Raw genomic sequence first — 17,142 nt, 5'->3', positions numbered from 1 at the left:
ACGTCGCGCGGATCTTCAACGCACTGTAACTTTGTAATTATTTGTTTGATTGACAATTCAAAATATATGTGTCCAATATGTTTTTAGGAAACTAGCCTGTTGTTGAGACACTAGGGCCATCATAAAATAAACTTATTTATTAGCAAGTTTTTTAGAGGATATATTATGTATTTACAGGGTCAGAAGTATTCTTCTGGATGCAATGGAGAATGATAAAGGCTACGACAAAATTGTAAAGCATTCATCTGCAAAAGTTTTGCAAATGTTGAATATTTTAAAAGAATACAGTCCTACGTATTACAACTCGCCTGGAGGTAAGATATAATAGCGTTTTTTTAATTAGGCACGGTGTTCGCTTAGAAGCACTAATAGACTAATATGGGGAACAAAAGAATAAATAATTCACGTGTCACACGTATGAAGTAACCAAATGTTGTCTTCAAAAAGCTTGTCAATTCTGAGATCGCGGATCCCATTCATATGTGGAACATATAAATCGATAAATTACTGCCCGTGTGTTGGCAACACATCATGCTTATCCTCTCTATAGCTATTAGCTTTGCTCATGCACATAGTTAGAAAATAACTTGTTTTGTGCTTTTATTTTGCAGTGTTGATGAAAGTTAACAAAGAAAGGAAACCATTATCAGGGATCATTTTCACTCAACAGAGGTTCACCGCCAAAGTTATATACAATCTGATAAAAGAAGTCAAAGAAGCCAATCCAGCTGAATTTGGTTTTATTAAACATGATTTTTTGGTAGGGTTCAATGTTAACCCTTTTAAAAGTACCCGAGAACAGCATTATCTAAAGAAAGCCAGTCAAAGAGCTCTTCTAAAGTTTAGCAATAAGTGAGTATCACGCATTTTTTTTAGAATATTGGTAGTTAGTCCAGTTGTATTACGACGCTACGAGTGGATTTCTCACTGTAAAATTTTGGATTCCATCAGATTATAATCTGACTTAGATTACAATCTAACCTAATCTAACCCACTCTTAGTTTACAATCTCGCGTTATTTTATAAACTGACGGAGTTCACAGATTCACCACAATAGGTTCTTGGAGCTCAGTTCGGCCAGTCCGACACCGACACCATAGGGGTATTTTGACACCATGGGGCTATTTTCACTTTAAGTTTTATTTACATTACCAATTACCATCGAGCGTTTACGTGCCTGCACAACTGGACTAAATAAATCATTATCTAGCAAGAGTTTATCGTTTGGTAAATTGAGGAGTAATGTTTTGTTACCGAGTAGAAGCCCTTAAATACACCCTGTAAATTATAGTATGTAGTATCCTCAGAAAATTTCAAGTATATAAATGTGTTATCCCACTTTCAGAGAACTGAACTGTTTGATATCAACGAGTGTCATCGAGGAAGGAGTTGACATTCCGCAGTGCTTGTTGGTGCTGCGCTATGATCCGCCCATCGAGTACAGGTCATACATTCAGAGCAAAGGTATAGTAAAAAATATTTGTATGTAATAATAAAATCACTACCACAAGTTTCTGTTTTTGAGCAAATCAAACTACAGAACTAGCACCTAACTGAATCAGTGTCTGACTGCCTGAGGTATGGGAGGGGTATCATATGACGTGACAGAGCAATAGGGTATTTGCCACCAATCAATGAGGGCTATCGTTTTTATACTTAACAGTTGGCACCCCTGGCGATTGACAGGACCTTACTCTACAGTGGCGCCATCTTGATGAGTGCAAATGCGATAGTCCTCCTACCACTTACGCGCTCACCAGTTGGCGCCACTGTCTTCGCTACTAGCAAGTGACAGGACCTTACTCTACAGTGGCGCCAACTGGTGAGCGCTAAAACGATAGCCCTCATTGACGTACTTTTTTTAAAACTGTCAAAGTGAGACTCTCCTATAGGGTTTGTATGGAAATACTAGCCATTGACGTGACTATTTTGTTCACTAAAACTTTTTTTTTTCAATTACAATGCAACCAAAAATCTTAATTTACAGGTAATTTAAAATTGATTAAGTTTTTAAGACGAGAATGAACAATGAAGTGCCTTTTTAAAAAAGTTGGGCTGTAGAATAATAGGCTTTTCGCCTAAATTTCAATAATTAGTTAATAATATACCTTGATGCCTATTTTATACAAATGCGCTCTTATTTTGGAAAAAAATCTAATCTCCAAGGATAATTTTGCATTTTAAATAATATTTGACATATAGCCCTCAAAAACGCTCACGACCGTCATGGCGTCTTGAGTGACGTCACGCCTTGCAAAACACAGCTGTTTTAGTACGGAAATTGAAAAGTTATTTTAATTACAAATAGATACATCGTATTTCAAGTCCTGTACAGTGCCCCAATGTACAAGCACAAGTATAAAAACGCCAAACAAGTTATTTATATACGTACTAAACAATCAGCAGATACGTAAAATATGATGTCCATTGTTTATCAACAAAATCAAGGATGTGTTTTTGTGAAGATCACTTCAATGTAAGTTAGATATTTCACACAACATAATCTGATATCATGTACCTACATATAATGAAATTGTTGAACTTTGTTTAAGAATAATGATAACAACAAAATGAGGTTAGGAACTATTCATGACATATTTACCAACAAATAACAAGACTTCACTTTTTTTAATATAGATTTTCACGGCTCTGGGTCAAGACTTCATATGAAGAAAAGTGTTGCCAGTCGGGTCTTGTCAGAAATTACCAGAAATATAAAAAACAAAATAACCTTTTTTTTAAAATGTACTCTCTCATCTTTTTCATATGGGAAACTATAGTAACGGTGTATGTTTTATATCACTTGGTTGTACTTTACAGTACCTATATCTAACATTATTTGCCTAAACGCGAGACATAATGTAAAATTATTTGTTGAACCCTATAAAGGAAAAATATCTACAAATTTCAAAAAATCACCTAAAGGGTTACAAAAATAACCTAGCAACACTCAAACGTTGGCAATGACAATCTGGCTTAAAAGGGCTTGCAAACAGAGCCGTAAAAAACTATATTAAAAAAAAAAATAGAAAAAAGGCAATGACAATTTGACTGACGTTTTGCACGGCGTGACGTAACGCTTTCTGATTGGTGTTTGCAGTCACGTGACTTATGGGCCATTCTTTCCGAATTTATTTGCTAAAAATATAAATAATCTTTAATTATTATTTTATGTAGTTTCGTTTTTCATTAATTACATGACTATCATAATAGTTATATAATCTTATACTGCAGATTTATTCACTGTGGATACAAGCCTATTATAATTGGGGAGTAGTGGCAAATACCCAATTGAGCTCACAAATCTGAATCTAATTTCGCTATCGATTGACGTCACAAAACATCTAGCTCCCATCCCTCAGGAATTGATTCAGTTGTTTTTTATAGCTAGAAAAAGAAGTCTCGCCTTGTTGATTGCTTGATATTAAGGTATGATATTTTTACAGGCAGAGCTCGTAGCTCCGATTCTAGTTATGTGATACTCGTGGAAGAAACCAATAGGGGAAAATTCTCAGCCCAATATCGTGCCTTTCAGGAGACTGAAAGATACATTCAAAGTGTAAGTTAGAATTTTCTGCATTCTGAATTTGAACTTGGGACTAATTCTTTTCATTGTAAATAATACATGTTCGATGATAATATGGATGCTATTTACATGGAAAATATTTGTTTAATTTTATTTATAGCCCGACCAGGAACATAAAAACCCTCGCCATGTTGCGGAAAACTAATGGTACTAATTTCTTTTAATGGCAACAGTAACTGAAAACTTCATTGACATGTCACCTTGCATGTCAGTCTATTGCTGTCAAAGTGTAAACAAACTTTATTTTAAATGTGCGCAATTGATTTTGTGAATTAAACTGCTAAAATCTTTTTATAGTCGTGAAAGAAAAGTGGTTCACAATGTGTTAAAGTATTTGTCGAAGAGATATACTAAGGGTTTGGACAATATTTTCATTGAATAATGTTTCCGACAAAGGTTGTCAAATTGACTGACATGTTTATCGCATAGTACAGTCCACTATGAAAATTTGCTGTGGTTTGTTTCAACTACCTATTTTAAAAAAAATTGTCACTTTCTAAGTGTGAATTTTATGGAATTGGGAAAGAAGTACCGAGTTTGAAGCGTTCATGAGCAAACATTGCAGTTGAATATTCAAATTCTGAATTTGATTATTGATGAATAATAAAATAAATCCTACTAGCTCGATTTATGGTTTCATTTAATTTATTTAAACCAGGTTACCTATAATAAAATTTTTACGTTAATTTATGAAAATATCAAATTAGCCCGTAATCCTGAATCCTGATACATAAAGTTAGCCTATTAATTTAACACATGTACGACTGTACTCAGTGTTGCACTATCAAATGCAATTGACGCGCCTCTATGCCAGGGTTTTTATGTTCCTGGTCAGGCTATAGACACTATTTGTGTGGCTAATATGGAGGGCGAACATTATTGAATGAAACAAAAAAATTAAATTCCATTGTGTTGACATTTTTAAATAACCTTGATAAGTTTAGATTTTAACAGCGTTCTATAATTTCAGATATTAGTAGGTAGCACGGCTGATAGAGACGCTCCGACTAAGGACGACATTCAAGAAGGGCTTTACGATGATGACAAGGTGCCTCCCTACATCACACAAACTGGCAGTGAGTATTATACCGGATTATACATGTTTGTTGCAATGTATCATCTATTACAACCATTTAAGATAGTGTTGAGCTTGACGAAGCAAGGAATTGACCAGTACATAAACAAAGATACAGTACTTACAATAACACCTCTAATATAATAATTTTCAATGTCAAATTCAACCAATGATTTGTGAGAGTTATGATGACTCAATCAAAAGCAGACCGGATATACTATAGATAGGCTACTAACTTATACGAACATAATAAAGTACTTGCATAACTTACTTTCTCCTGGGCCCCCATTGATTTGTAATGTCTACAGTTCATTCGCGTTTCATCTCTAGTCCACACTCCAGTCTCGCACCATTTTCGTTCCAGCTGATGTGCAATTTGGTATCGCGGTGAAGTATACACGCAGAGGCAAAACCACGGATTTATGCAATTTCTATTAAAATTCCGAGGACACAGCTACTATACTAAAACAGCAAATATTCGTGAAGAGTTTGATTTGCTTGTGTGTAGTTTTCTATAAGCTTTTACTCAGAAGCACGGTTGCATTCCATTTACGTTACCTTTGAAGTAACTGTCAAAACAACACCGCGATACGGATTTGTCAAAACAGCTGAGTTTCGTTCGTCGTCCTGTCGCGTTGCAGTTGAGAATTTTTAGCGCAATCGGAGCACTGGCCTGTCTTAAATAAAAAAATACTTTATCCAGGTCGCCTATCAGCCGCCTCAGCAATCAGCTTACTAAACCGCTACTGCTCAATGCTGCCCCACGACCAATTCACGGTTATAACCCCCATGTGGATTCAGGAGAAGGTTGTAATTCAGGATAAGACGATGCGGGTCATCACTATCATAATGCCCATCGCTTGCCCCGTCAAGGATAGGATCAAGGTTTGTATAATGAACAGCAGAGAATACACATTTTTGCTGTCAAATAGCACCTATTATAAGTACCTATACGATGTCTGTTTAAGTTGATATTGTCTGTACATGATTAAAATGCAATAGTCAATTGAGTATTTTTAGATCTGTCAAAGAGCTGTTCCATGGAATTTTTAAATGTTTGATGTCTTTGCAAGTTCTGATTTTCAAAGTTAACTGACCGAATAATTTAATTAAATAGGTACTTAAATAATTATCAGTTCAAAGTATTTTAGTAGTTTATTTAAAAGTTCTAGTTCTAGGGTGGGAGAGGTAGTCACGTGACATGTAACCAATAATGCGCTTGCTTTTTGCTTATTTTTTTTTGTTTATTTTTAACCCGTTTGATTGTTTTTTACTATGTTACATTCAACGTAGCTTAAGCACGTCCAGGCTCGTATTATATTAGTTTAACATCAAACAATCTCAATTTCATTAATTCAATTATTGATAGCAAGCGGATTACAAGATATGTTAACAAAAACCATTATAGAAAAAATGCCAACAATGATAGTTTTGGTCTCATATTACCTAATAATTATTTGTTTGCATGAGTTTTTATATTAAAATGTTTATGCATCGTCTATCCTAACAGGGGAACTCGTATGAGAATTTGAGGTCTGCCAAACGATCGGCGGCTTTGAATGCGTGCATACGACTGCATCAAGAGGGAGAGCTTGACGCTATCACACTACTTCCGAAGCAGTATGGGTATGGAATCTGTTTTTTACATTTTCAGACCAAAAACTAATCCCCGATTGCCACTTATTACAAGATGAATTTTGGTGATTTCATTTGAAGATCATAAAATATACTTTGCGTGGCGTATAGATCGTTTCATCCACGAAGATGCACCCCACCATTCGTCCGCTAATGTTTGAGTGTTATCGGTACACACTAAATTATCCATGAGTGCACACGCAAACTACAATAATGACGCTCGGATCAAACTCCCCGCACCCCGCGCTTCCCTCGACCAATAAATAATTGGTGGGGCGCGTCTTCGTGGATGAAACGATCTATAATCAAGTAAGAATAATAATTTATAAGTTCTTATGAAATATAAAAGTTTTTAAAGTTAAACCTAAAAATTACTTTGACACTTGTTTATCCATATAAAAATATTTTTTATTTACCAAGTTGTTGGCTAACCGGTGTTTCTGACAGGTAAGTTTATTAAAACCTCTCAAGGACGAACTTACTGTCAATAGATGGCGCTAAACTCACAAATCATCCTATATCCTGATTACTATAAACTTACCGTTTTATCCTTTGCAGGATTGTAGACTTCGAGCAGATTGACGTGAAGCAATGTTTCCCCAACTGGCCATGGGATAAAAATGATGAATCATCATCAGATAATTTAGATGCTCCTAAACCGGGAAGTAAGAAAATGATGCGGAAGCATCCAAAAGTGGTAAGTAGAAAGAAAATTAAGTTAATAAATGAACATAATTATGCAATGTTTTACTTATGTGGAAAAGTGACCTCAATCTGCACACTATTGCAAACGTAATAAAATGAATTTAAAAACGTCTGATAACATTATGGTAACTAATACAATATATCAAGAAGATTAATGTGTTGCTATTTTGGTAGCTACTTATCTACTTGTTTTATACTTCACGTTATTTCTTGAATCTTAACTTGTGACGCCGATTTACGACTTGTTTTTTGTGTACAGTCTACGGTTATAAGATTAGCCTTTTCTTGAAAGACAAAAATCTTTTGGCAGTAACAGTGGTAGGGTTTGTACCCGGGTAATCCCGGAACCGAAAGAACCGGGAAAACCCGGGTTTTTTCGACAGCTTAAGAACCGGGTTTTAAAAATTCAAAACCCGGTTCTTTCGGTACTTTCGGGTTTTGCATATTTATCTAAAAATCTGTTATAGGTATTAGGCATGAGTCGTAACAAGAACATTGCGAACGTATAGAGAACCTAAAGATATCAGATTAGCTACTAATAAAGATTACCTACTTATTGGTTTTGTATTTTGTTTTTTTTTATGAAATATGTAAATATTTGAAGCATTTTTCTTACAATTTTTTTAAATCACTGGCATATTTTTGTTTGCGCTTACGCTGCGACAGGTTATACAGAAGATTGACGAGTATAACTTGCCACTATGCTTGGCGTTCGTAGACTATGAGAAGGTCTTCGATTCGTTCGGGTCTTGGGCAGTGCTTACAGTCTCTTCAGCGGTGCCGTATTGACTATCGATATATCGAGGTGCTGAAGTGCTTGTACAAAAACGCCACCATGTCGGTCCGAGTACAGGAGCAGATTACGAGGACGATTCCTCTGCAGTGAGGCGTTAGGCAGGGAGATGTTATATCTCCTAAACTGTTCACCACTGCATTGGAAGACGCTTTCAAACTCCTTGAATGGAAAGGATTCGGCATAAACATTAATGGCGAGTACATCACTCACCTTCGGTTTGCCCACGATACTGATTGTGGTCATGGCAGAATCGTTGTAAGATCTTGGCACAATGCTCAAAGACCTTAATCTAGTTTCCTAACAGGTAGGCCTGAGGATGAATATGGACAAAACAAAGCTTTTGTCCAATGTCCATGTTGCGCCCTACCCAGTTTCGGTTGGGAGCTCAATCCTCGAGATTGTTGACGATCCAGCTAGGTAGGTCCAATTTCGAAAAGGGAGTCAATCGTCGAATCCAACTCGGCAAGGCAGCGTTCGGGAAACTACGCAACATCTTTTCATCCAAAATACCTCAGTGCCTGAGGACGAAAGTCTACAACCAATGTGTGTTACAATACAAGTGATGACTTATGGCTCGGAAACGTGGCCTCTCACTATAGGCCTTATACAGAAGCTCAAAGTTGCACAGCGTGCTATGGAGAGGGCTATGCTCGGTGTTTCTTTATGAGATCGAATCAGAAATGAGGAGATCCGTAAATGAACTAAAGTAGCGACTTTAGTTCATTTACGGATCTCCTCATTTCTATGTCAGCGGATTCAGCGGACATAGCCCGACGCGGACGCAGAACTGACGGCCGATGGGGCAGGAAGGTCCTGGAATGGAGGCCGCGTACCGGAAAACGCAGCGTGGAACGTCCACCCACAAGGTGGACCGACGACATCATAAAGGTAGCAGGGAAACGCTGGACGCAGGCCGCTACCAATCGATCAACATGGAAAGCATTGGGGGAGGTTTATGTTCAGCAGTCCTATCCTATGGTTTAAAATTAAATGATGATAATGATGATATTTTTGTGTGAGAGTTGGCAACACTCCTTCTCCTTTATTTGCTTTGCATCTGACAGTCAATATATAAATAGTCAAATATATCGATAAGTTGGATGAAAAAGACTGATTGTGGTGTGGTACCTCAATTGAAAACTAATTATTTTACTATTTTTTATTTTTGGGAGTAGAATTTAGTAAAAATAGAAAAATATTGTAAATCATGTTTGTTGATTATTCCTAGTCTATTCAAAGAAGTATTATTTCAATAAAAAAAAAACACAATCAAAATATTGTTTTTTTGGAACCGAAAGAACCGAAAAAACCGGGACTCCCGGTTCTTATGACCACCAGACCCGAAAAACCCGGTTCCTCAAACCAGAACCGATTCTGCATTCCCTAAACAGTGGCTATTGTATAATATGAGCTTTCTTTTCAGTTTCCAAAATACCTGCAATCGTCTAGCAAATGGAAGTATGGTCAAAAGACTTTCTTCCTTCACGTCATACATTTAAAGGCTGCTTTCAACGAGCCGAAAGATTCCCGCGAGAGGGCGTTGTTCAACTTGCTTCAGAGGGGAGAGGGCTTCGGCCTGTTGACGCCGAACCCTCTGCCTAAGATTTGCGACTTCCCAATGTTTTTAACCGTGGGCGAAGTCGCAATTTCCTTGGAAATGAATTATGCTGTCATTAACCTCGATTTGACACTTTTCGATCTTGTGAAGGAGTAAGTAGAGTTCAAATTAATTATTAATTTGAAAATTACTTTGAACACTTCACTGTCTTAAACCTAAAAGGGCTTTAAGATGGATTAATGACGTTTTGTGTCGTAATGGATCAGAACATTTCATACACTACTCTTTTTTATGTTTTTATTGGACTCTATGCTACTAGAGTCTAGTGACTAGAGGGGATAGTGTCGTGTCATAATGACTTCTGAGTCTGACATGTCTCTTAATGCAAGAAACTGATTCCGTTCTGATGCGTCACGACACAATACGTCAGACGAATATAAATGCGGCTTAACATCATCATATTTTATGTCCCCTTTTCTCTTTGACTACTCAATGCGATTGACCTTACTGAAGGATGTTTTCTAATGCTGTTTAATATATTTTAGATTTCACTACTTCATATTTGACCAAGTGCTCGATGTTGCGAAGAAATTTCTGGTTTTTGATGGAACGGAAAACAACATGTTTGTGGTACCTACCATAGAGACTTCCGGCCACGACATAGACTGGAATGTCATGCAGACTTATAAACACATTCGACCCGTGGAAATGCCTTCTTATGAGGTACATATTAATTATTTTTTTGTAATAGACTCGACATCAAATAAATCGCACCTCCTGCGACAAGCACTTTCAAACGTATGCATCCCTACTTCCCACCAATATGGGCAGCATTTAAAAGCCTAGTTCTTAACTTCATTTCATTAAAGGAAAGGTTTTTACCCCAAAAAAGTGTCTTCAGAAGGATCCAGTCACTTCTTCAAAAAATAGGTAGTTACGCTTAAGCCAACTTTTATGGCTACAAAACTGTTAAGTTGGGATTAATCGCTATCCATCTGTTAAAGAGGACACGTGAGATAATTATTTGGTTTTATAACCATAAAAATTGGTGTAATTGATTCCAGAGGTGAGCCCAGTGAGGTCTTTTTTCAAGTCTCAGTAAAATTTATGGTATATGTTAATCATTTATTAAGAAATTAAATGTGTTTTTCTTTAAGGATATTTATTGGGCTTTCGAATAACACCAATATTGTAGGGGCACCAAGATGTGTCAGAAGAAAATATTTAAAGTTCGCGTCGCGGAAGGTGCGATTTATTTGATGTTGAGTGTATATTGACTGCCTTCCTTGGCCAGACAGCGTGGGGAGTGTAGGCCCAATCCTCCATTTGCCTCTGTTAAATTAGAGAGGGTCATGCTCCTGCATTGGAGACTAAATGACCTGATGATAGATGGAATATATTGACTAGCGGAGAATGTTTCTAGCATTAAACAACCCTTTGTACATTTTGTTTGTGCGACAAAGTTTTTAAATTAATAAAACATTTTGTTATGTTCAATAGTAAATGGTAAATGTTTTCAATGACATGTTCCTAAGCTATCATGGTTTTATGAGGCTTTCTGTATTTTTGTAGGAACGGAAGAATTTAGTAGTGACCAGAGAAGACTACAAATACTGCGTTGTCACTCCTTGGTACAGAGGAACCATTATGCCAGACAGGTGATTTTTTCTCATATTTTTTTACGTAAAAATTTACTGAGAATGGAGTAATAATTACATTGTATCGATACTTGAAATGTAAAAAGAATTTATTTTTAATACCTTGTTTGTACCACATGAAGCAATAAAGATATTATGATTATGATGATTATGATAAAGCATGAATAACAAAGACAAACAATTTTTTTGTCAGGTATATAGTGTCAGACGTAATCGAATATATGACACCGCAGTCATTCTTTGACACGACGTCATATGGGACGTACGAAAACTACTACAATAGCAAATACAATTTGGAGCTCTTCGGGAAAAAAGACCAGCCTTTATTAGAGGTATGAGATCTCTTATTATCTTATTAACATATTATATTTTTAGTTAAGAAAATGAAAATAGCTAGAAAACTAACTTTATAGGATAGTCATGTAGTAAGCAGAATCTTAGCAAGGTAAAAACAAAAGTTATGCCCTGCGTGCCCAAACAACTGCACGCAGGAAGACTTAATGTAGACAGTTACCAATTTTGATTGTTTAACTTTTACATCGGACTTTCGATTTGATACTACTTTTGGTTACTTTATCTATCTCAAATTCTTTCACAGGTCCGCAACATAAGCACACGCATGAACTGTCTCATGCCTAGGGCGGCGTCCATCAAATCGTTCACTGAGAAACAGCAGAAGCTGATTTCAGCTGCGCAGGGTGATGACAAACCTAAAGGATTCTCAGAGTTCTTCATCCCGGAGTTCTGTATCAAGTATGACTTCCCAGGCGTTTTGTGGTACAAGGCCATACTGCTGCCGAGCATTGTTCACAGGTAAAGTTCAGATATCAGTTTACCTTGGTTCTCTATAAGTACGTCATATATCTATAGTAGGTCATAGACTAGACAAGCTGTATTTAATAAAAATTGTGTCTCAAATTACGTGAATGAATGAGGGTTATCGTATTTGCCCTCACCATTTGGCGCCACTGTTCTAGACACGCGGTAGCGTGTCAAGCTAAGTTCAAGCACAGGAACTGCCTAGCCAGCGCCGAGTGTAATATTACATGAACCATTTGGTGCCACTTTTGACCCTACTATCACACTAGTGGAAGACAGTGGCGCCACTTTTACTCACACACTAGTGGCTAAGACAATGGCGCCAACTGTTGAGGAGGACTATCGCGTTTGCATTCACCTTAATGGCGCCACTGTAGAGTAAAGTCCTGTTACTCGATAGTGATGACAACTGTTAAGTATAAAAAATGATTGCGTATGTAATCGTTTACCAATTTGAAAGATTTCACGGTCTCATTAAAATAAATTCGCGTTAGTTGGTCTACATTGAAAAAAATATGCTTTTTTCAAAATCAGTAATCTTTGATACATCAATTATGTTTTGTTTTAGAGTGTTCATGCTGCTTGTCGCACACGAACTCAGAGAAGAAATTGTTGCTGAGACTAAATACGGTAAAGGACGACTTGATAAAGGTAAATTGAACTGTTAATTGGCTAAATGTTTTTCTTATTTTGAAATAACAAAACGAACTTGTTGGTAAAACTCTTTTCTTTTTAGGTGAGGAATGGAAACCGATACAAGTGGACATAGAAATAGCCAAGAAATCGCTTCTATCCCACATAGAAGAGCCAACACCGGTCAACACAATCGACAGGTAAGCAGTTTATGTACAAGCAAATAGTTATGTACAGTCGCGGAATGAAAAGGTTCGTCACCTTAGTGTCGGTTTTCGCTTGCACTAGGTACTGTAGAGTCATACCTGCCAACATAACCGTGCAAGAAACAGTGCTGCAAACATTTAAATAAATATGACGTTTGCTAACGAATAAGGTTTTGCTTGTTTATTTTTCTATTCCATCAGTGCAATGTTACAAAATGTAGTTTTTTTTTATTTAATAGATAATGGCAGGTTGAATCAACAAAAAGGTTTTAGTTTATCGATCATAATAATCTTCTTGACAAGTTAAATTGTCAAACAACTTTGATCTGAATAATTTTGAATTTTACTGGCGAACAGTTAAAGAATATTTTCTCTAACTCGAGATTATTCTGTAACATAGTTTCAAAAGGTATTATGTGCTCGCGATTCGTTGAAGGAATCAATTTGAAAACTGACGAACCTTTTCATTCCGTGACTGTACAATCAGCGTCAAATAGTTCGTGACACCCAAAGTAGCCAAAAAGGTCGCAACTAGTCTTTGTTGCAATGAGGGCGATCGTTTTTATACTTAACAGTTGGCACCCCTGGCGATTGACAGGACCTTACTCTACAGTGGCGCCATCTTGATGAGTGCAAATGCGATAGTCCTCCTACCACTTAAGCACTCACCAGTTGGTGCCACTGTCTTCGCTACTAGCAAGTGACAGGTCCTTACTCTACAGTGGCGCTAACTGGTGAGCGCTAAAACGATAGCCCTCATTGGAATAAGGTTGTGTTATCAACCTTTTGGCCACTTTGGGTATCACGAACTATTTGACGCTGAGTGTAAATTACTTGAGTAGGTATTATTAATTGTATATTTTTCTATATCCTACAGGATAAACAACCCAATCGATGACAGCATTCCGAGACCCCTCAATATAGTTTCCATGAAAGAAACAATATATCAACTGCAAAACAAGAAAATCAGCAAGGAATATCCTTGGGACGTAAGTCTTGTTCAAAATTATTGAATTTTTTTAAATTTTTGTCTTAAGTTAATAGGCACTGATTTATCTCTAAAATAACTATGACAACTGCCGAAAACTTTCGGCTGTTTTCGGCAATGACACGTTTCCTAACTTCAATACTGACGTGTGACATTTTTTAGCAGTGACAGCGCTTACCGCTTAGCGATCGTCATTTTGCTTATAAGCGCTTACAATTTCTATTTTCCGCCAAACGCAAACATTCTCTAAGAAGTTTTGTCACTAACCTTGTCAACGTCATTTGTTTTAACGCTTGCCTCACATTTTTCTATAGGAAAGAATGGAACCAGTGGACATAGAACGCAACTTGTCCTCAGTCACCGTGATGGACATAGAATGTTACGACGAATTCGTATCTGCTCCCCTGGAGCCTAAAAGCCGGCCTGATCAGGTCAAATCTCCAGTCAAAGTTCCCACCTCCGCGGCTATATTACCGCCGCCATTGAAGTAAGTTGTTTAGTCTACTACGAAATAAAAATTAATACTAGTATTACATCAGAGTAATACTCGTAATTTAAGTCAAAATGCTATATCTACAGCAATAGGTAGTACTGGCGTTTGACGCCATTGCAGCTAAAATTATTTCAGTTTTCCAGACAGTTTCATTCAGTAGCATTGCGCCAATATTCCAAATATCATACCTATTTGGATATTAAAAACGACATTCCAACAGAAACACTATACTTTTCTATTTCAAATGTCATAATATACAGACGTGAAAAAAGAAAATAATCACCATTTAAAAAATATGTGACTGTCTTTTGTTTGCGTTTCATTTTGTGATGAATCATCTAATCAAATCAACCGTTCCACAGATACAACGACAAAATTGGGATTCTATCAAAAAAACCGACCGACCGTGGGCCAGAACTAAAGGATATACTCGCGGCCCTCACCACAATCAATTCGGGAGACACTTTCAACCTGGAGCGAGTGGAGACTCTTGGGGACTCCTTCTTAAAGTTCGCAGGCAGCCTGTATCTCTTCCACAAGTTCCCGAAGCTGAATGAGGGGCAGCTGACCAATATCAAGAGCAGACTCATCGGAAACAGGTGAGTTCACCGATAGACTCTTAGTAAAAAAGATAGCGTAGGTGCTGCATGGTGAACCGACGAAAGAAGATAGCTAAAAGATATACCTACTCGCGGCCATCACCAGAATCAATTCAGGAGATTAACCTGGAGCGAGTGGAGACTCTTGGGGACTCCTTCTTAAAGTTCGCGGGTAGCTTGTATTTGTTCCACAAGTTCCCGAAGCTGAATGAGGGTCAGCTGACCAATATCAAGAGCAGACTCATCGGAAACAGGTCAGCAGTTATTCATGGATAGACTTAGTAAAGATAGCGTAGCGTAGGTGCTGCTTGGTGAACCGACGAAAGAAGATAACTAAGAGATATACTGGCGGCCCTCACCACAATGAATTCGGGAGACACTTTCAACCTGGAACGAGTGGAGACTCTTGGGGATTCCTTCTTAAAGTTTGCGGGGAGCTTATATTTGTTCCACAAGTTCCCGAAGCTGAATGAGGGGCAGCTGACCAATATCAAGAGCAGACTCATCGGAAACAGGTAAGCTGCTTGGAGGACCGACGACCTCAAGAAGATAGCTGATTTGGTTATGGTGGTTAACATTCGATAAAATAAGAATGCAAGAGTTATTGTCTCATTTTAAAAACAGCCTGTTTATGTTAGGTTAGGTAGTCATATTTTTTAGGTTTATTAGTTACTTTGACGAGGGCTCATCAAGCAAAACACTGTGGCATCTTATGTCGTTGTAATAAATTCAATTTTGTAAATATAATACTTGTCAACTGTACAGTCCAATTTTTGCTTCTGTATATTAGTAACTTTTGGTTAATTAAGACTTCATTTTCAGGAACTTGTACTACGCGGGCGCTCGCATTCGTTTGGGAGGCCGCATGAAGGTGGAACAGTTTAGTCCGCGGAAAGACTTCCTAGTGCCAGGCTTCTTCGCGCCCAAGGAGGCAGAAAACTTCATCAATTCTAGACAGGTAAGTGATAATACTTAGCTCTGAGATAAATCTCGAAATTAATTTTCCCACAGAAGCAAATTCCACATTGAAAGTATTTCTTACTCTGTGTAACTGCCTTAAAGAGCTGCTTACTGTTCGAATTATGTATGATGCTAACGGCCGAATACTGAAACACTACTCAAATCTTTCACTCAGCTGACGGGCTCCTAAATTTAAGTATCCTTCAATTTTAAATGGTATTCTCAAACGCCACTCAACGGATTTGAAACCGTGATCAGCTAAGCAGCTCTCAAATGTTTACATAATGGCAACATTTACCAAAAAAAGTATGTTTTCATTTACACAAATGATGACTTTACGTTTTTTATCCATTACACGCAGCATCGTTTGGTTATGTATTGTATTTTATGGAAATATACTCAATCAACTTAACATAGAACAGTTTATTTTTAGTTTCTATTATATATAAGTCTCGTTTTATTATATAAAAAAAATGAGTGCTTGCATTTTTATTTAATTAAAAAAATAATTTTAAAGGTGATACTTTTTATTGTTGAAATCTATTAAGTGGCGATCGTGGACCGAAACGTAACCACAATTATTGACATTTATCATTGTTGACAGAGCATCAAATTGACAAATCAACAACTCTTGGAAATGCTGCTATAGCCTAAGCTATAGCTTCCCATTTGCGATGTCCCCATATTCCTCAGAAATAGGCATGTTTATGTAAAGCGATTTCATAGCATCTATTTTGGTTGTTACTTTGTGCACTATACGATGCACAGTTGGCTGTTCGATGTGGAAGATATCACACCTAGTACACGTTCATAACTTCCCGTTGCGTAGAACCGTAGGGTTATAATAAGTATTTGGTCCACTGGTTGTATGGCGTTTGGTGAGGGGTTTCAAAGAGCTTCCAAATTATGAATCCAGAAACAACACCGTTTCTTTTGAGACGCGGAACCTCGCTCGGAATTGCATGTCATTATAATAATATTTTTCAATAACGTTCAGCCTTATTGCGTTCCTGCGATTAGATCTAGGTATTTCCTCGAGGCTCGAAAGAAATGATAACGATGACACAGACATTATTTACCACTATTTAGGTATAAGAATAGGATTTAAGATACCGCGCAAGCACTCTCAAATTTAAGAGCTGCTCAAGACGATTTGACAGTTTCAGTATTCGAAAATTCATTTGAGTGGCGTTTGAGTGCAACTTAATTTGAGAGGTGCTTAAAAATTGAGAACTGCTCAGATATAGTTTTGAGTATGCGAAATGTAAGTTTAGGAGCTGCTTAACTATTTGAGAAGCCGTCAAATATTTAAATGGCGTTTCAGTATTCGGCCGTAAGCTGCTTCTTCTATGGTTTAAGTTGTGACAATCGAGTTCACAACCTACTTGGTTGTCCAATCTCTAGTCATGTCAAATTGTCTAATGTCACCTG

General features: G+C 37.2%; 1 protein-coding gene across 1 annotated transcript in view; it reads left to right on the top strand.

Moving 5' to 3' along the window:
- LOC135076157 (endoribonuclease Dicer) overlaps positions 1 to 17,142 on the top strand; it is a 48,572-nt gene that overhangs the window by 7,162 nt on the left and 24,268 nt on the right. The window contains exons 9-27 of the mRNA XM_063970628.1: positions 178 to 314; positions 612 to 852; positions 1,346 to 1,464; positions 3,447 to 3,559; positions 4,557 to 4,662; positions 5,365 to 5,546; positions 6,172 to 6,287; positions 6,855 to 6,993; positions 9,221 to 9,507; positions 9,901 to 10,078; positions 10,928 to 11,013; positions 11,207 to 11,345; positions 11,612 to 11,826; positions 12,401 to 12,483; positions 12,569 to 12,665; positions 13,549 to 13,660; positions 13,974 to 14,146; positions 14,515 to 14,751; positions 15,574 to 15,709. Of these exons, the coding sequence (XP_063826698.1) occupies positions 178 to 314; positions 612 to 852; positions 1,346 to 1,464; positions 3,447 to 3,559; positions 4,557 to 4,662; positions 5,365 to 5,546; positions 6,172 to 6,287; positions 6,855 to 6,993; positions 9,221 to 9,507; positions 9,901 to 10,078; positions 10,928 to 11,013; positions 11,207 to 11,345; positions 11,612 to 11,826; positions 12,401 to 12,483; positions 12,569 to 12,665; positions 13,549 to 13,660; positions 13,974 to 14,146; positions 14,515 to 14,751; positions 15,574 to 15,709 (2,896 nt within the window). The remainder of the gene's footprint in view (positions 1 to 177; positions 315 to 611; positions 853 to 1,345; positions 1,465 to 3,446; positions 3,560 to 4,556; positions 4,663 to 5,364; positions 5,547 to 6,171; positions 6,288 to 6,854; positions 6,994 to 9,220; positions 9,508 to 9,900; positions 10,079 to 10,927; positions 11,014 to 11,206; positions 11,346 to 11,611; positions 11,827 to 12,400; positions 12,484 to 12,568; positions 12,666 to 13,548; positions 13,661 to 13,973; positions 14,147 to 14,514; positions 14,752 to 15,573; positions 15,710 to 17,142) is intronic.

This window comes from Ostrinia nubilalis, chromosome 11, assembly GCF_963855985.1.
Source record: "Ostrinia nubilalis chromosome 11, ilOstNubi1.1, whole genome shotgun sequence".
Classification (NCBI taxonomy): Eukaryota; Metazoa; Arthropoda; class Insecta; order Lepidoptera; family Crambidae; genus Ostrinia; species Ostrinia nubilalis.
The sequence above is the reverse complement of the archived record's forward strand: the minus strand, read 5'-3'. Positions and strand labels throughout refer to the sequence as shown.